This window comes from Pempheris klunzingeri, chromosome 21 (assembly GCF_042242105.1).
Source record: "Pempheris klunzingeri isolate RE-2024b chromosome 21, fPemKlu1.hap1, whole genome shotgun sequence".
NCBI lineage: Eukaryota > Metazoa > Chordata > Actinopteri > Acropomatiformes > Pempheridae > Pempheris > Pempheris klunzingeri.
The window spans coordinates 20,197,657-20,217,489 of record NC_092032.1 but is presented as its reverse complement, the minus strand read 5'-3'; the positions used below and the strand labels follow the sequence as shown (position 1 = coordinate 20,217,489).

The 19,833-nt window shown below is 45.1% G+C and overlaps 3 protein-coding genes across 3 annotated transcripts in view; all 3 read right to left on the bottom strand.

The window, feature by feature from the left end:
• The window catches only part of nebl (nebulette), an 84,935-nt gene extending 74,382 nt beyond the window's left edge, over positions 1-10,553 (bottom strand). The window contains exons 1-2 of the mRNA XM_070852994.1: positions 10,478-10,553; positions 6,709-6,803 (exon numbers count right to left, since the gene is read on the bottom strand). Coding sequence (XP_070709095.1) covers positions 6,709-6,803; positions 10,478-10,546 — 164 coding nt within the window. The 5' untranslated portion in view covers positions 10,547-10,553. The remainder of the gene's footprint in view (positions 1-6,708; positions 6,804-10,477) is intronic.
• A 1,441-nt stretch (positions 10,554-11,994) lies between these two features.
• On the bottom strand, positions 11,995-15,111 carry LOC139221450 (NACHT, LRR and PYD domains-containing protein 1b allele 3-like). The gene is made up of 4 exons (XM_070853372.1): positions 15,038-15,111; positions 14,039-14,221; positions 13,681-13,852; positions 11,995-13,419 (listed from the first exon to the last, which is right to left on the bottom strand). Exons 1-4 carry the CDS (start codon positions 15,109-15,111, stop codon positions 11,995-11,997), a joined length of 1,854 nt encoding a protein of 617 aa, XP_070709473.1.
• Positions 15,112-16,877: 1,766 nt separating this feature from the next.
• Positions 16,878-18,682, bottom strand: LOC139221077 (NACHT, LRR and PYD domains-containing protein 1b allele 3-like). The gene has a single exon (XM_070852986.1). It carries the CDS (start codon positions 18,640-18,642, stop codon positions 17,299-17,301), a length of 1,344 nt encoding a protein of 447 aa, XP_070709087.1. The 5' UTR covers positions 18,643-18,682; the 3' UTR covers positions 16,878-17,298.
• Positions 18,683-19,833: the final 1,151 nt, after the last annotated feature.

Sequence of the window (19,833 nt, the reverse complement as noted above, 5' to 3'; positions counted from 1 at the left end):
CTGCAAGATCTGCGTTGGCTCCTTCAGAGGTTGGATTCGATCAGTTCTATGTGAGCTGGAGGGGATTTCCTCTGATTGGATGAACCATCCAAGTACTCCACCTGCTAAGTACTCCTTTTGAACTTGCGTGCCCCTTTTACAAACTGTCACCATGGACAACTTTCCAGTTCGGTCTGTTAGGACGTGCTAGTACTGCAGACCCCATGAGGCTTTTGCCATGTCGTTGCTACGGCCAAAGAAATGCCACCCTGAGGTGCAAATCAGCAACACTGAGCTGCACTTCTGTAATTCATTCAGCGTGACGTTGTGTTCATTGCTGCCACTTTCTTATCGGTGCATCAACATCAACATCACGCACGTTCAGCTGTCCCGAGCAGTCAACTTAATGTTTAAGAAATATGCTGATTTAAGAGTTGTCACTTCTACAAATCAACTTACAGCAACCTGTGCAGCTGCACCAGCCTCTGTCACCAGCTAGTGATGTCTAGAGATGATCCTGCATGCTAGGCTGTGATCGGTGGTCTGACTCTCCAGCCTGTCGGCAGCATCTCTTTGAACTGCTGGATGAATCAGACTCGTGGGCGCTGGTTCGGACGTGTGAGAACCAGACCAGCAAATCAAAGCTCCAGGAAGCAAAAACACCACAGTTGCTTTTTGAATTACGGTCAGTGAGCCCGTTTACATGACCAGTTTCTGGAGTTATCAGATTATTCAAGTGATCATGTAACACATCTAGATTTCTCCCCAATACTCCGGTGCCTTCGTGCATGTATACCTGTTACATCTGGTTTATTTTGTTCTTTTACATCTGCGCATGCTTGCAGCAGTCTTACGTCACTACGTACGTACGCAAACCAGGATTTTCGTTTATCGCATTTCTGAAGCGCATGTAAAGGCGTCAGATTATCTGGTTACTCCCAGTTAACACTTTTTTATGGTCATGTAAACGAGCTCAGTGTCGGGTTCTTCCTCCCTGAAGTGCACCTTGTTGGCCTTAATATTTTATGTCTTGTACCTTTGACTCAGATCTTTTCTGACACTTTCTACATCCATCTAATGGCGCTTTTCCACTAGCACCTGCTCGGCTCCACTCGACCTTTCTGGTTTTCCCACTAGGTGATAGTACCTGGTACTCGGCCGGGGATCCAAGCGAGCTGAGTCGAGCTGAAAATGTGCTACGACGACCCGGCCCACGTTGAGGTGGTACGCTACTGTAATGGAAAACCAACCAAACCGAGTCGAGTCGAGCTGAAACTGTGTGATGGAAAAAGCGCCATATGTCTTGGACGGGCATCACAGTGGACACAAAGGTTCAGCTATGTGGAGCAAAACCCAGAATCTCTCCAGCTGCCAACTAATACCACCTGGGCTCTAACCTTTAACCCCTTTAACCTTTAACCCCTCCTGTAGCTGCCGCACAACTCGAGCACATCTTCAACAGCAACAGTCACAAAGCAGATCAGTGGAGCTTTCTGTAGATCTAAAAGGAGGCATTCCCTCTATGACGAAGAGGAGACACTCGTCCTCCACCTGCTCCCTCAGCACAGTCACATTAAACCTAAATGGTATCAGACCCCGCGGCTGCTGCAGGATCCGTTTCCCCTCCTAACTGAACAGACATATTTCTGTCTCTCGCTGCTCTCTCTGCGCTAGCGAAGAGCGCAATAAGACAGCAGTAATCTGGGTTACGTGGGCAGCTGCGTTACATAACGACACAGTCTTCATCACAACAACCTGAGCTGCTATTAGCATTCACACGGCATGTAAAGTCATGTTAACACGTCGGGCTTTATCCACGGAGGGAGACACACACGGGGTGAATTAAATCAAATTAAGAGTTCAGTTACATTAGCCGAATGTGTTTTCATGTTTGTGTGAGCAGCTGGTGTGCAGCGTTACATAATCAGCTTTGATTATTACTAATTAGCATAAAGGGTAACTTAATTAAACACGAATGTCTCACAGAGGAAGACGCCCGCTGTGAATGTCGTCATCAGACTGTTTCTGTTCTGGGTCTTTGCTGCTTAAACCACAAGTGCAGGCAGCACTGACTTGAAAATGCCAGAAAGTAAAAGGTTTCTTGCAGTGATTCCTTTTGATTTTTTTTTTTCTTGGTCTCATAAGTTTTTCTTATGAACACCAAGGGATGTCTGCAGTTATCTGAACAAACTAGATCCAGTTTTTTCATCAAGTGGGTGCTAAAATCAGAGATGAACCCCCAAACAAAGTCACCTTGTGGGCCAGAGGGCTAAAACAAACACTAAAACAGCACTCTCTTCAACATCACCAGACTCCATTAAGAAAAACAGCAATTTTACCCTGCAGAACACTGGAGTTGTTGGTCCACTTCCACCATCAATTAGTCTGTTTGTGTTACACAAATATCTTGTTGGATCAAAAAGCAAACCTTTAAGACATCAATAGTCACAAAGTAACACCAACAAACTAACCGATCGAAGCAGCAGGAAACCAGCAGCTCCTGTGTTCTGTGAGGTAAAATCCCTGTTTTAGTGAATGTAGTCTGGTGTGTGTGCTGTTTGTGGTTAAACCAAAAGGATCTTCCAGGTCTCTCTCTGTAGGGATCCTTTCCATGATGCTGTCACACACTTAGAGTGTGGATCAAACAAGCTCTTTTAGTGGACCTACTGTGACTGAACGCAGTTGTCCCAAAGGATTTTTCTACACCTTGGACCCAAAATGTGTAAAGAATTGGGCCCAGGTTTAAAAATACTAATTTTACAGCCCTCTGATTGAACCAGACACCTGTCGTGCACTGCAGAGATAAAGCCTTGGCTCAGCAGTGCCATGTTAATGTAACAGCTCAGAGGTCATGAGGTGCCCTGCTTCACACAGGGCAGTCATACACTACAGATTAAAACTCATCCCATGACCTGCCACAGGAGAAAGAAATACACATGGGTGTATCTATGTGGCTGCGGCGTGTCGCCATCTCACGATTACTGAGCCTGATTTGTGTCCTTCACTTCGACATGACTTGTTGTTTCAGAAAACTCCTTTCCTGGTTGTGTTCGTCAAAGATTTGGTTTCTCATGTGCTTCTGTAATCCCTCTCCGCTCTTGTCCCCCTCCTTTTGGTCAGCCTCCCCTTCTTCAGCTGCAGAGGGGATCTTAAGAAGCACGGGACCGGGGTCATGAAATCCATACAGCTCAGAGGTGACTTGGAGCCGACCCCCCTTCAGCCTGAGGGCCGTTAACAAAGTTAGGGCTGCACAATTAATCAAATATCAAACCCGATCACGATTTTGGCTTCCTTTGCGTACAAACATTTCGTCCCGCCGCCTGCGATAAAAGGCCTTGTTTTTAAAGAGTCATAAAGAGCAGAGAGCAAATCAAACGTCAGAGAGCTTCAGATTTCGGGCGAGTGATGTTAAAGTTCTGAAGAAAAGGACGAACATCAGCAAATATGAGTAAGTTCCTTGTATTTGTTGGGTATAAAAGTCAAAACATGGTGAGGAACAGGCCTTTCCATGTGGTCCTTTTCTGTTTCTTCACTGAATTTGAATAAAATGTGCTTTATCCTCTATCATTATCATCTGCATCCTCATCATCAATACATTTCAACAGCAACTTATTAACATCAATAGACAGATTTTTCAAAAATAAATTGTAACTTTTAAGTGTTTTCAAGCGAGAAACATCAAATCAATGGAACCAGCATCTGTATAAACCTACGATTGTTTAAAGCATGAATGTGAATCATGGTTATTTGTATGTTTTAGGATTTATTTGCATTGATATTTATCGTATTTGTTGTATATTTATTGCAACTCTAACAACAAACAGGACTCCATATCGCCACTGACGCTGGGCCAGTGTGCATATTTCTCTGTGACTGATCTGGGATAGTTATGGAGGAAAAAAAGGCCCTTTAATCTGTTTATTCTCCGTTTAAAGTGCCACATTTGAACAGCAGCGGCAACAACACAAACAGGAAGTGCATATTCTACTAATTTTGTGGATCAGGTCTGATGCTTTATGATCCAAGAACCTCAAGAATCAACAGAGGCAGCTGCAGGAGGAACGAGCAGAAAGCCACACGGGGCAGAGCTGTTGTTGTTGTTGTTGTCATTACGGCAGCCACAGCTCAACAATGGAGGCAGATCACACACACGACACAGAAAGCCAAGAAAAACAAAGCCGACGGGCTTCTTCACAGCACACAGCAGTAAAGACAGCGAGCGTCAGAGGCAGCCGGGGCCTCACAGAGACTCTCTTTAATTACCGCACGCTTGGTTTGTGTACGGAGCGCTACATGTAACACCGACAGCACAACTCACTCACTGATGAGGGAGAAAGCCCTGCTAGAAGTCTTCTGCACGGTGAACAGACCTGCCACACTAACTCTACCCCGACAGGGAGGAGATGGGAGCAGCAAACGCTCAGAAAACTGTCAGCTGAAGGAGAGAAATCTCTTCATTTTGCTGCCGTAACACGTCTTCAGTGAGACTAGCAGGAAGAGCATGTCCACAAAACACATCTTAGTGTTCATTTTGTTTAATTAGTAAGAAAATAAAGATCCATTACACACCTAAAGTAGAAAGGAGCAGACACTCCAGTCTTCTATGATATGGAAACCTGCAAGTGCAGCCACTATATATGCCCGGTATATTTCCCAAACTATATTCACATAACTGACTTCCTGATGAGGTCTGAGGCGTCCAGGCCCCTCAGGTCACCTGGTGCAGGTGAAGCAGCTCTTGGTCTCTCTGCTCCACCTGTGGGACGAGCTTCCTGAACACCTGAGCTCTGCTGGAACTGTCAGCGCATCTAAATCAGGCCTGAAAACATCACTGTGGCTTTATAATAACACAACTTCTAATGTGCAACTATCTATACACATGCTTTTATGCTTCTTCTTGTGCTTTTATCAGCTTTTACATGCAATTTAATGTTTCTGTGTCTTGTTTTTACTGTTTTCTGTCCCTGTGAAGCTCTTTCAGCTGCCTTGTGTCTGAAAGGTGCCCTACAAATAGATTCCTCTGTGCCTGGAGTGAAATTGTCAAACCAACCAACGGTTTTGAGCAAATTTAAAAGACATCTGATGACGACTCGTCCGCCACCAGCCGACAAGGATGCAGGGTCTTTTATTAGCTGGAAAAAGTGAAGGCGAACGCTGAGAAGAAGTGATGATGAAGTGTGTCCTCGGGTTTCCCATCAACAGTGAGTCACATTTCACCCCCCCCCCCCCCCCCATTGCACTGACAAAGACTTACTTGCAAGTGTTTCTTGATAAAACTGCCTGTGAATTCGTACGGAGGACACAGCTGTGAAACATCTCGTGGCTTTTAGTGCGAATGCCGACACGTGTGTTCTCCACATTGTGCCACACAGGAGGACTTTTCACGGCCAGCTGCGCTCGTTGTCGCTCGCTTCAGGAGTGAAGTGCTGTTTGTTTAGCGGCGGGCGAGAGAGGTCTGCGTGGAAACAAAGGCAGTGTGTTCCACACGCCGAGAGGAAACGCCTTTTTAACCAAACAAGGGTCAAAGGTCACTTTAACCATCAAGTCCACTGTTGTGAGTGTGTCTACCTGGATATATACGAGTGTGTGTGTGTGTTTGTAGAGCCAAAGCAGGAGGCTGAGGGGGACAGTGTGTTTTTGTTCTTTTAATTCAAAAGATCTTTATCTGTCACACAACTACAAGAAATAACAAACCATTCAAGCGTACGTAGTGGGGGGGGGGGGGGGGTTGCAGACTGGAGGAAAACGAGGCATAAAATAGTTACAGCTCTGAGCTTTAACTCCCAGATCATCAACATCACAAGCAACCAGCAGTGCCGAGGTCAGAGGTCAAAGCCGCAGCCTTCCCGTCCCGCACAGGCTGTAATTCACCACCAACATCCATCAAACACACATCCAAGTTTTGCCTCTTTGAGGTTTTTAATCTCGTCTATGAAGGTCTGGCCCTGCATACTAAATGTTCTTTCGGGGCAATAAACAGCGGTGTAGTGTGTCACGGCGCACGCATAATAACAAGTACGGGGGTGATGCACAGATTCGGGGCTGTAAACAGAACCAGCAGCGAGGAAGAGCGGAGCAGGGCTGGGCTCACAACCACAAACCACCCAAAACAACCAGCGACCAAAACCACCGCCGCTGCTATAAAAACCTTAAAGGGTCGGCAGGCAGATATGAGCAGCCTGCAGGCAGGGCACAGATGCAGATAATAACACAGCAGCTCCAGCCAAAGGGTGGTGATTATACCCTCGGAGAGTTCATGAAGAGACAATAACACCAACACTTTCATTGAAATTCAGCGCGGATATCATAAGCAAACAATAAGCTTACTGTGAGTTAAATATTAGAGCACATGTGATGTTATTATAAAGGGAAATCATGCTCATTTTCTGGACAGTATATGCAAATGAACAGAGTTTAACCTTCCTTCATGCTGCCTGCAGCTCCGGGGCTGACTGCACGTCGTACTTCCACATTTTCTCATTTTATCGGACAGAATACATTACGGAGCAAGAGAGTTGCGAGTCGAGCGCCGCCAGACGGCGAGGAAAGCACCGCAGTTCATTCTGGGTGCTGTAGGTTTTCTACTTTTTGAGCAAAAAGGGAACAGCACAGCCCTTTTCTCCGATTTCTCCCGTTGAGTTGGACCAATTTCACAATTATTTGCACTTTTCTGCTGCACAGACGGTGAAATATGTCTTTAATACTGTAGAGAGAGAGATCGAGACTCACGCATTGCAGTAGGGTTTCTTGTCGTAGCCTTTGTAGTTCTTCATGTTCAGGGTCATCTTGCAAACCTCGCAGTGGAAACATCCTTTATGCCAGTTCTGGAGAGAACACACACACACACACAGTCACATTTCAAGATTGGATTTGATGAGTCAGTTTAGGCCTAAGATTGGATTAATCAACCACTCACTTTTTATTTATAGAGCGAGTCTTTTTACCTTCGAACAAGTCAAATGTTGCTCAAAGTGCTTTAAAAGTGATGCACAAATGTAGGATTTGGCGACAAATTAACACCAAAACAACTAAAAAAGCAAATTGAATTGAACAGAAGTGTGGAGAAGCTGCCGGAGAAGAACCAGAGGGGCCATCCTGCCACTTACACGGTGTTCCCAGAGCTTTCAGACACATGTCATGGCCTTCCTCAGCCGATGGAGTATAACCAGGGCTGCATCTAAAGCCTGTTTTTGTTACTGTTACTTTCTCAGTTAATTGTTTGGTCCATAAAACATCATGAAACTGATCATAGCAGCCCAAGACGACTAAATCACTTCAACAATAACTTATTCTAATGAAAAATCAAGAGAAGCAGCAAACTTTGAACCATTTTGGGGAACTTGTACTTGAAAAAGAACGGAAACGATTAGCCAGGTAATCAATTATCACCTAATGGCTGCAGCTCTGGTCACAACACATGGCTGGATGCAGCAGCAGATAGTGAGCCCTGTGGGGATCCTTCAGTTTGAACTATTGATTCTTTGGGTCTAGACCTGCTCTTTGCATCTTGAGAACTTTAGTTATGAGTTGACGCTTTATAAATAAAGATTGATTGATTGATTGATTGATTGATTACAGGCAAATAGCAAATAGAGAGACGATCAACACTTGAGAACTATTCAAAGACACGACATCAGGCAAGCGCAAGTGTGACGGCATCATTTCAACATTCCCGACACAAGACTGAGAGTCGTGCAGAGTGTAGGCGCCATGAAGTGCACCAGGTGAGGTGTTTGAGGCTCCTCCATGACTGGATGAAGCCACGAGATGTGGTTGAAAGCTCTTCTCACACCCCGCCTGTCAATCACACACCAGCAGGTGGAAATCTGTCATGCGCTAAATATAAATACAGTTGGTAGCCGGCCAGAAACTGACATTTGTTCAGATCAAAAATGTGACAGACAGCAGAGGAAAAGTCAGTTTGCTGCCAAACATTTGCTCATTTAACGTCCAGCTCAGATCACCCTCCATCTGTCCGCCATTAGGATTATTCAAATCCTTAGAGAGCGAATCAGCACTAAATTATGTGTTTGAGTTGATAATATGGCCATATGCCTTCTGCATTAATCCTGCGCTTAACTGCTATGAACGAGCTTCAAAAGTACAAGATTACTGGAGTCAGGACGTGGTTTGATTGAGAAACAGAGTGATACGTTTGTCCGGTCGGCAGCGAACAGCAGACAGACGCAGTTAAAGAGCCGCTGGTGAACATTGTGGAGCAATTAGCAGCTAAAAGGAGGTGGTGGAGACCAAAAACTGAGCCAAAAAAGAGAGATAATGACGGACTGACACACATCAAGTGACACAAACAGGATCCCACATGAAGGATCGCGTCTCTCTGTATCTGCTGGATGTGGAAAGTAAGCAAATATTCACTAATAAGCTCACCGAAAGTTGATGATAGTTGAAATAAGATGAATAAATGAATAAAACCCAAGACTCCACATAGGAGCTGCACCTTGTTAAAATTAGGTCAAAACCCAAAAACAGCCTTTGTGTTGACGTTTTAAAGCATTCACCAGACTCCATTGACAAAAACAGCGATTTTACAGGGGAGCTGCTGGTCTACCGCTGCCTCGATCGGGTAGTATGTTTGTACTGTTGTGTGACTCTGGTGTTTTAAAAGGTTAGTTTGCATCAAACACAATATTTGTGTTGCACCCAATAACACAAACAAACTAACTGATTGAGGCAGCAGTAGACCAGCCATTCCCACGTTGTGCAAGGTAAAATTACTGTTTTTGTCAATGGAGTCTGGTGGGTTTGAATTGCACAATACAACGGCCATTTCTGGTTAAACAAAACTGATCTTCCAGGTCTCTCTCTGCAGGGATCCTTTCCATAATGCTGTCAGACATTTAGAACAACAATCTGAGCCTGTCAGTGGCTAAAACAAGCACTTTTAAAAGGGGTAAAAATCCCTTTTGACATGCAACCTCCTCTGCAGCAACCCACACAAAGTCTCATCTACCTGCAGATCCTGGTGTTTAATTTCCAGTTAAAAATAAAACTTCTTTCACATCAGCCACTTGAAATTTGAGTTGTATGTCTTTGCAGCTAAAATGTAAAAGCAGGGACACCTAGTATAGTCTCGCAGACGGCCTGGTTAAATGGGCTTTTGTAAGGGACAGCAGGGAACACTGAAAAATGATTTCTTCCTCTCGCCCTCACACTCTCTTTCTCACTTTCTCTGTATACTTCTCTGTTTCTCTGCCAGCCTCCTCCTCTCTAAATCACTGCCTCTCACACTCTTTTATACCCTCAGCTTCCCCCCAAACAAATCCTTTTGGCTTTTACAAGACAGGACAGGGGGTAAAACTGGTCCTTATTGGTCCTTACAAACCGGATCCTCTTCATTTTAGAGATGCTGAAAGATGAAGACGGATAATGGCGTTTTTTTTTTTCACTTCTTTGCTCATAGCTCTGTGAAACTGGGAGTCTTTTATTGTGAAAGGTGGGGGCTGATATCATGTGGAGTGCCTACATGCTGTTGTGTCATCTGATGCCTCATAGGACAGACAGTGAATGCATGAGCCTGCTGAAGATAAATTAATAATTTATCAGCATTATGCAACAGACTATTACAGAGGTGTTGCCATGCAAACACAAAAATCAACACGTACCCTCTTATCCTGGCTTAAAAACGCAAATATATTGATCAACATTGCCCTAAAATGTTCCAATTATAAAACATATTATTATTATGGCCGCTTCCACTACTTCAGGGGTGTTTTAATATTCCTTTTTGTGTCTTCTGTGACGCCACTATGACAAATTAATTCAGGGACTTCTAATATTGCTGCTCCAATCTTATAAAAAAAACATTAATTACCTCCAACATCCATTAATACCAATGCAAATACAGGAAAACAATACAAGAACATCTTCTGTTGATCAGCTGATTAATTCAGTATCAGTATAGTGCCGTCATTTTGTTTTTAGCTTATTCATTTTACAGTATTTTATTTTTAATCAGAATTCTATCATTTCATTCTTATTTACTTTTTATTTTGTTTTATTTCATTTTTATTCTATTTTTGGGGAAGCTTCTGGTTAATTTAGCACTCTTTATAGGTCTTATCGCATTATTTCAAGTCATAAAATGCCTAAATGATGCTTAAATAGAAATTTAGAAAAGAATACTGTGTAATAAAAAAATAACATAAAACAAAAATACAAATTAAATACTGTAAAATTAAAAAAAAAAGAAAATGAAATAAAAATAAAACAAAATACTAAAAAAAAAAGTACACAAAACACAAACAATAAAATGAAACCAAACTAAAATAAAAATGAAATACTCAAAAAAAAAAACTGACATAACTTTAAACAAAACTAAGTTGAAACAAAGAGCAGAATGAGCTAAAATAAGATAGCAGAGCTGCTAATTAACACCGTGGTTCATTCCCTCCACCTCCACCTGCGCCTCCACCAGCGTCACACACCGGTGTGTGATGTGGGCAGCACCGGTGAAAACACCCCCGGTAAAAGTGCTCACCTTGTCCAGGCAGCTGACTTTCTCCGTCGGGTAGACGATCTTCCCACAGCGGGCGCACTGGGGGTTCATCCTCCAGACCTCCTCTGGTTCTCTCCAGCGGCCAAAGTCCACCTGTTCTGCCGAGGTGTAGTTGCTGTAGTCCAGTCCGAGAGTCCCGCAGGTCCCCGCTGGGCCGATAAGAACTCGGGGAAATCTACCGGAGAGACGGCGGCTGTGCTCCCACACTCGGCGGCTCCCCGTCCGGTCTGAAGGCTGGAGATGCTGCGCCGGGACCGACTCGCTCCGTCCGAGACAAGCTAGCGGAAGTTAGCTCGGACAAGCCGGAAGTTAGCGAGGAGAATACAGGAAGTAGATTTGTAGATTTGTCCCTTCACGGTAAAGTGATACAGTAAAATAAAAACAAACTTTTAAGGAATGATTAAATAGAATATAAATATAATAGAGTAAAATAAGCATGAAATGGAAAATAAAAAGTATAAAAACTAGAATAAATAGAAAAAATATTAAATAAAACAAAATAAATGCGAAAATGAAAAAGATTAATGAAAATAAATAAAACAGTAAAATAAAAACAAACTTTTAAGGACTGATTAAATAGAATATAAATAGAATAAAGTAAAATAAGCATGAAATGGAAAATTAAAAAAGTATAAAAATTTGAATAAATAAAAAAATATTAAATAAAACAAAATAAATACGAAAATGAAAAAGATTAATGAAAATAAATAAAACAGTAAAATAAAAACAAACTTTATATAATCTAAATATAATTAAGTAAAATAAGCATGAAATGGAAAATAAAAAAAGTATTAAAATTATTATAAATAACATGCGGTAAAACATTTCTTTATAAAACAAAACAAAATAAATATGAAAATGAAAAAGATTAATGAAAATAAATAAAACAGTAAAATAAAAACAAAACAAAAGATGAAATGACTAAATTAAAATAACAAAAATAGAGTTATCAATAGATAAGTTAGAGATTCTTTGATCAAATACGAATAGAAGGCTTAAATGTGTACAATATTCAACACTGGACCTTTTAGGTTAACACAAATCCTGAAATGTTTGTTGTTTATAAGTGCTTTTATTGGCATCATGAATATTCAATCATAATGTTGACTTCCATTCAATACCAGAGAGTTAAACAAATGACATTAATTCTCCAACATTTATAAATAAAACCCTCTCATCTTGAATTTGAAATGATTTTGTCAATGAATCATGCTGAGCAGGATATTTTTAAATCAGACTGATTTGTCAAAAATCACTGGCCAACACACCAACATACCTGAGATGAGCTGTAAATAATACATCTAAATTATTATTGATGATTGATTGTTATCTTAATGGGGTTATCTGTGAGCGTAGTATTTGAAATAGTAACCTCACATCATGTGTGATGACGGCTAAGAAGTCAGACCATTAAGCAGTAAACGGCTCCTCCTGCCTGCTGATGAAGGTATAGGATGAATTATTCAGAGACACAGTGAACAGTTACAGGATGGTGAGTTTCAAACCAGGTCAACATGTTCATGTCCTGATGTTCCGAGGAGGCCGAGGTGTTCACAGAGGAAGGGGTCGACCTCACACAGGAACTCAATCATCTGTGAACTAGCAGCTCCTCCTTTCTTCCTCACCGTGTCGAAGACAAAACGAGCTTTGTCTCTCAGCTTTGGGAACTCGTCCGCTGACTCCCTCTCAGGCTCGGCCAGCACCGTTTTCTCAAACAGTTTGTCCAGCAGACTTTGGAGGACAGGTCCCGATATCCCATAGATGAAGCTGCTCCGTACCTCCATCAGCCTCTCGTCTGGAGGCAGATTCAGAGCGCTCGGCCCGAAGGACCTTCTTACTCCAGCGGACGAGAGGCAGACTCGTCTCTCCCAGACACTGCTGGAGCTGCTGGTGTCTCTCAGAAACAGTCTCATGTGCTTCATGACTGTTTCCCAGCTCACCTGGAATGAAGGGAAGTAGTTGTCATAGTTGTCAGAGTCAAATTCTGCCTCTGCTGGCTGCACTAGGACGGAGTCGTCTCCAGGACCAGCGGTCAGTGTGTATTCCTGCTTTGGGTGCAGCTTGCAGTGTGGGGACGTCTCTATGTAGACCTCATCTCCAACCAGCTTCCTCCTGGTGCGCAGCACGTCCCGGAGCACCACGTTCCTCGGCAGCATCAACACATTGAGCAGGGACTCTGGTTCAGGATCGGCCGGGGGCCTGTAGAACAGCAGGACCAGCGCTCGGACCGGATCGGGTGGGCAGTCTTCGTCCTTGACGTTACCGAAAGCAGAAAACCCTGTGACGTTTATAACCACGTGAGTGTCTGTGATCTTATGAGGGCCGATGAACTCCACGCCGTCATCGTGCTCGTGAGCGACGGACAAGAAGCGCCATCCCCCCGTGGAGCGGATCTCACAGTGTGGGAGGTGAAGCTGACACACAGAGCGCTGCTCACATGTGATGTCAAACAGGGGTCCTGCAGGCTGCTTGTGATGTTGGGCCAGCAGCCTCCTGCTCCAAGGGACGGTCCTGTAGACCACGTCCCCCTCTGCCTCCATGTGGAACAGCAGGCCGGTCACACTGCACTGGTACAGGCCTGGGCGGCAGCACTGGAACCTGTAGGCTTCCTCCTCTTCATCAGCGCTGATATCGGGGGTGAACTCCTCAAAGCTGCTTTCTAACAGCACGTCAGGTGAGCTGTTTGCTCGAGTGAAGCTCTTGTTCTCCGCAGAGGGGATGTGACTCAGCGAGGGCAGGCTGTGAGAACGAGGCAAACGGCCGGAGCCTCTTCCAGCCCAACCGGGACCTGAGGGGGAGCTCGGGGGGCCGGGACGGGCCGGCAGGGTGTTTGTGGCCGAGTAGTTCACAGCTGTAACAGGTGGCTCCACTTCCATGGGGACAACATCACCTCCTGCCTCACGGTCAGGCTGCTCAGACAGCAGCTGGGAGACAACATGCACTGATGTGGAGGGAGACTGGAGACTGAGAGCAGAGGGCAGAGCTTTCCTTTTCACTCTGTCAGCCATGACAGAATGTGGTGCTTTTCTCTTTGGTCTGTTACCTGCTGAAGATGAGCAAGAGAGCTTTCGCTCAAAGCTAATAAAGAGTGATGGCCTTCCTGCTGAACTGATTGTCATCTGATCACTGAGTAATGTTAGGCAATGCCTTCTTGGGGGGATAGGGGGATGGTATGCATTGTAAACGATATCATTGCCGTCGTCGTCGTGGTCGTCCTCGTCCTCCTCCTCCTCCTCCTTTGTGTTTTCTTGTGGGACATCATCATCTTCACCTCCTGCCTCACTTTCAGACTCCTCAGATGCATCTGATGCTCCACTTCCTTCAGTGCAGACAGTTGAGTCCTGCAGGACTGCAGACCTGTTCTGTGGACACCGAGGACTAAAAACTGTTCGGGCTCTGGACTTAGTGGATATGATACTTCCTATATACCCTCGGTGATGTATGGAGAGTTGTTGATACGTAGAAGGCTGCCTATCGAAGGGGGAAACGCCACAGCCGCATAGTGGGGTAAACAAATCACCGGCGAGGTGGGAAGAGGAAGACCTGCTGTCGATGTGGCTCCTGGAAGAGGAAGACCTGCTGTCGATGTGGCTCCTGGAAGAGGAAGACCTGCTGTCGATGTGGATCCTGGAAGAGGAAGACCTGCTGCCGATGTGGCTCCTGGAAGAGGAAGACCTGCTGTCGATGTGGATCCTGGAAGAGGAAGACCTTCTGTCGATGTGGCTCCTGGAAGAGGAAGACCTTCTGCCGATGTGGATCCTGGACAGAGCTCTCCTGATCCATCTGGCTGCCCTGCTGAAACATGACGCTTCTCTTTCTGTTCCTTCGTCTTCCTCATCTGATGCCATTTTGCTCTGTTCAGCAGCGTCACAGTCAGAGTCAGTGTAGCCCTCTGTGACTCACCTCTGTGTTTGTTGGACTATTACAAACTTCACTTCACTTTTTTTACGTTGCACAGAGTTTCTGAATATGTTCAAACCCTCGTTTATTTGTCTCCTTTGTCTTTCTCCAGCTTCACACCCTGAAATACAATTACAAAAGTTAAAATCAGCCACATTGGCTATTTACAGGTACAAATAGCATCTGCCAAAGAACCTAAACTCCACTGAATGAAGCTCTGGTTCACAGTATGTGGAGCTGAATAACGTTAGAAGTGGAAAAGAAATCTAAAAACTACATCAACCCCTCCTGTGCTCCAGTGAGCCAACTAAAGATGATCCAGTGGATCCTCCACAGCCTTATTAACTCCGTCTTGATCGGTACTTTGGAAACCTTTCATGACGATTGAATCAGCCACACAGATCTAAAATCACAAATGCTCTCAGAGACTTGTTCTTAGCCACCGGCACAGTTGTTGAGTTTGTCTGTGGCCTCCATTAGAAACCTTTGGTTGCTGTAAAGAACATCTTAAATATGAGATGGAAAATAAAACATAACTGATCTGCACAGTGCTCCAGGAGTCAGAGCTGTTATTAGTCTGGATAAACTCAGTCATTCTCATTATTAACATTATTCCCACAAGCAGTTTTATTTCAGACTCACCCAGCGAGCTGCTGCAGACGAGTTGAGTCTTGCCTTCCCGCCTTCTTCCTGTTGCCCGACTCTTCATCTAGCATCTCGTCTGACAGGAATATAGAAGGACGAGAGCAGATTCTGATCATTTCTGGAGATAGTTGTTGCCACAGCAGTAATACCCTCATGTAGCCATCGTCCAGGTAAATCCAGATTGTGTGTGTGACTCAGTTTAACATCACTTTGTTACCTTTCTCTCATTGCTCATAGCACATCTTGTTTTTCTCCTCTCTCCATTTCTGTAACTCTGCGTTTTCTTTTGAATGATTTTTCAAATGTTTGTACAAATTTGTTGTGTCTTACAGCCTTTTTACAAATCGTACAACTTGCCATTGTTTCATTTTCGGCCTGAAAATACAGCCAAACAGCTCCTCTTCCTCTCTGTGCCGTGTGTGCTGCTGCTGGACGGGATGGTAGTGGTGAGCGTGGTTTGGGTGCCTGGCGCCGCCAAGTCAACGGTACAACATCAAACACAAGTGAGGAGGAGACTGCTGCAGTCGTGCAGAAAAGAAAGTGAAACTTAAATCTCAATCTCATTACATTGGTATCGATCAATATTGATAGCCTATTAGGATCGATCTACTGGCGACTTTACAACTGGTCTGGTGTTTTGGAGACTCTGACGTGACTGCAGTCAGAGCAGAGACAGAGGATGGATGAACTATGAAGAGCCGCCGCTGATCTCGTCCTGGCTCACAGAGAAGGATGTAAATATAAATGTTGCTTCACTGTCACACTGAAATTAACCATTGCATTTGACGCATAGTTAAAAAATGTTCATGTTTATTGTGACTTGTTGGAGGCTCCTAAATGGAGCATAAGGTTAGAAACTGATCCGTCCCAAGCCCAGATAAGGACATTAAATTTGATTAAATTTGATATTCTAACATTTAACAATACAGGACAAAATTGATTTATGTAATGTGGGTCTAGACAAACATAAGAATAATAATAATCCTTTAATGGTCAATTTTTTTGTACAGCATACTTCACAGCACACTTTACAAATTGAAATTAGTTCTCTGTATTTAACCCATCATATGTACACACTCATGCACATGCATATGAACAGAGGGCAGCCATACAAGGCGCCCGGGGAGCAATCTTGGGGGGGGGGGTTAAGGGCCTTGCTCAAGGGCCAAAGTGGTGCCGACGACGCTGAAGTGATGGCGGTGATACACCTGTCGGCCTCCTGGTCACCACACCAAGTCTTCTTTCCTTTGGGGGTTCTCTCAGTCCATGCCGGTCTAGGGGTACGAAACCATTTAAGTCATGAAGGTATTTTGAGAAGTGACGGCCTATTTCAATGGCAAAATAAAAAAATTTTAAAAAACAAGTTCATTTGCGGTTGATTTGTCTTTTACTCACTTTCTGTCTCATTCCTCTCTCCTACAGCATCCATTGCAAATACATAAAAATTACATTATGCAAATTAGGCGATAGTGTCACTTTCCTTATTGAGGCGTTGGCCACACTGCGGCCGAGGAGGTACTAAAATAGTACCTGGTACCAGACTAAAATATCACCTATCACTTAATATGTCACCTATATCACCTATTATACTATCACCTGGTGCCCTCAGGTAGACGGTACCACAGCCTGAGGGGCAAAACAGTTTTTAACCAACCGCCATAAGACTTATAGAATACACTGTAGTAGTGCAATATCCCTTGTCCTTTATTTATTTTATTGTGTACTGTGTACTATTTTAGGTGTTGTCTTGGTCTCATGATGTCAGAATGTGAACAGCATGATGAGGAGGACTGTTTAAATACCAATTCTGACTGAACCAGGAAATGTATTGGTCGATTCAGGGATCAAACCTGTTGTGAATGTTGCTCTTGCTCGGGGTCTTTCTGTGTGGAGTTTGCATGTTCTCCCCATGCTAGCATGGGTTCTCTCTGGGTACTCCAGCTTCCTCCCACAATCCAAAAACATGCTCAGGTTAATTGGTAACTCTAAATTGTTATAATAATAATTCTGAGACTGCTTCTTAAAACTGTCCAACAATAAAATGAAGAAAAACAATATTGTTAAAAAATCAATTCAGAGCAAGATCATTGCAAGATCTCGAACTGCTTCTAAAACCCAAATGTTTGTCATCCTCTAAATCTGCACAGGAACCTTTTGATAACTTGTGTATCAGTGCTGACAGGATTCAAATCACAGTCTGACAGGATCAGTGTGGAATCAGCAGAGAGCACAGAGACGCTGTGTTCATGTCCTGATGTTCAGAGGAGGCCGAGGTGTTCACAGAGGAAGGGGTCGACCTCACACAGGAACTCAATCATCTGTGAACTAGCAGCTCCTCCTTTCTTCCTCACCGTGTCGAAGACAAAACGAGCTTTGTCTCTCAGGTTTGGGAACTCGTCCGCTGACTCCCTCTCAGGCTCGGCCAGCACCGTTTTCTCAAACAGTTTGTCCAGCAGACTTTTGAGGACAGGTCCCGATATCCCATGGATGAAGCTGCTCCGTACCTCCATCAGCCTCTCGTCTGGAGGCAGATTCAGAGCGCTCGGCCCGCAGGACCTTTTTACTCCAGCGGACGAGAGGCGGACTCGTCTCTCCCAGACACTGCTGGAGCTGCTGGTGTCTCTCAGAAACAGTCTCATGTGCTTCATGACTGTTTCCCAGCTCACCTGGAATGAAGGGAAGTAGTTGTCATAGTTGTCAGAGTCAAATTCTGCCTCTGCTGGCTGCACTAGGACGGAGTCGTCTCCAGGACCAGCGGTCAGTGTGTATTCCTGCTTTGGGTGCAGCTTGCAGTGTGGGGACGTCTCTATGTAGACCTCATCTCCAACCAGCTTCCTCCTGGTGCGCAGCACGTCCCGGAGCACCACGTTCCTCGGCAGCATCAACACATTGAGCAGGGACTCTGGATCAGGATCGGCCGGGGGCCTGTAGAACAGCAGGACCAGCGCTCGGACCGGATCGGGTGGGCAGTCTTCGTCCTTGACGTTACCGAAAGCAGAAAACCCTGTGACGTTTATAACCACGTGAGTGTCTGTGATCTTATGAGGGCCGATGAACTCCACGCCGTCATCGTGCTCGTGAGCGACGGACAAGAAGCGCCATCCCCCCGTGGAGCGGATCTCACAGTGTGGGAGGTGAAGCTGACACACAGAGCGCTGCTCACATGTGATGTCAAACAGGGGTCCTGCAGGCTGCTTGTGATGTTGGGCCAGCAGCCTCCTGCTCCAAGGGACGGTCCTGTAGACCACGTCCCCCTCTGCCTCCATGTGGAACAGCAGGCCGGTCACACTGCACTGGTACAGGCCTGGGCGGCAGCACTGGAACCTGTAGGCTTCCTCCTCTTCATCAGCGCTGATATCGGGGGTGAACTCCTCAAAGCTGCTTTCTAACAGCACGTCAGGTGAGCTGTTTGCTCGAGTGAAGCTCTTGTTCTCCGCAGAGGGGATGTGACTCAGCGAGGGCAGGCTGTGAGAACGAGGCAAACGGCCGGAGCCTCTTCCAGCCCAACCGGGACCTGAGGGGGAGCTCGGGGGGCCGGGACGGGCCGGCAGGGTGTTTGTGGCCGAGTAGTTCACAGCTGTAACAGGTGGCTCCACTTCCATGGGGACAACATCACCTCCTGCCTCACGGTCAGGCTGCTCAGATGCATCTGTTGCTCCGCTTCCTGCAGTGCTTCCTCTCATCGTAGGGAGGAGGCCAGCACAAGGGACAGATAAATGATATGAAAGCTCTCCTAGTTTTCTGTCATCTTCCAAATACTCTATGTCGTCATACTCCTCCTCCTCCTTTATGTTTTCTTTCAGGACATCATCATCTTCACTTTCTGCCTCACTTTCAGGCTGCTCAGATGCATCTGATGCTCCACTTCCTTCAGTGCAGACAGTTGAGTCCTGCAGGACTGCAGACCTGTTCTGTGGACACGGAGGACTAAAAACAGGTGGGGCTCTGGACCGAGCGAAGATGGGTGAACTGTTAATGGAGCTACTTAGAGAACTGATACTTTTACTTAGACTCACTGGGTGATGTAAGCAGGTTAGTGTATATATAGGGGAGGGCTTTTCGGAAGGTAAATAGTAATAGCAGTCGTTGCTCATACGATTATGACCAAGGATCAAGTTGGAATAGACAGCCTCGTCAGTGATGTGGCTCCTGGAAGAGGAAGACCTGCTGCCGATGTGGATCCTGGAAGAGGAAGACCTGCTGCCGATGTGGATCCTGGAAGAGGAAGACCTGCTGTCGATGTGGATCCTGGAAGAGGAAGACCTGCTGCCGATGTGGATCCTGGAAGAGGAAGACCTTCTGCCGATGTGGATCCTGGAAGAGGAAGACCTTCTGCCGATGTGGATCCTGGAAGAGGAAGACCTTCTGCCGATGTGGCTCCTGGAAGAGGAAGACCTTCTGCCGATGTGGATCCTGGACAGAGCTCTCCTGATCCATCTGGCTGCCCTGCTGAAACATGACGCTTCTCTTTCTGTTCCTTCGTCTTCCTCATCTGATGCCATTTTGCTCTGTTCAGCAGCGTCACAGTCAGAGTCAGTGCAGCCCTCTGTGACTCACCTCTGTGTTTGTTGGACTATTACAAACTTCACTTCACTTTTTTTACGTTGCACAGAGTTTCTGAATATGTTCAAACCCTCGTTTATTTGTCTCCTTTGTCTTTCTCCAGCTTCACACCCTGAAATACAATTACAAAAGTTAAAATCAGCCACATTGGCTATTTACAGGTACAAATAGCATCTGCCAAAGAACCTAAACTCCACTGAATGAAGCTCTGGTTCACAGTATGTGGAGCT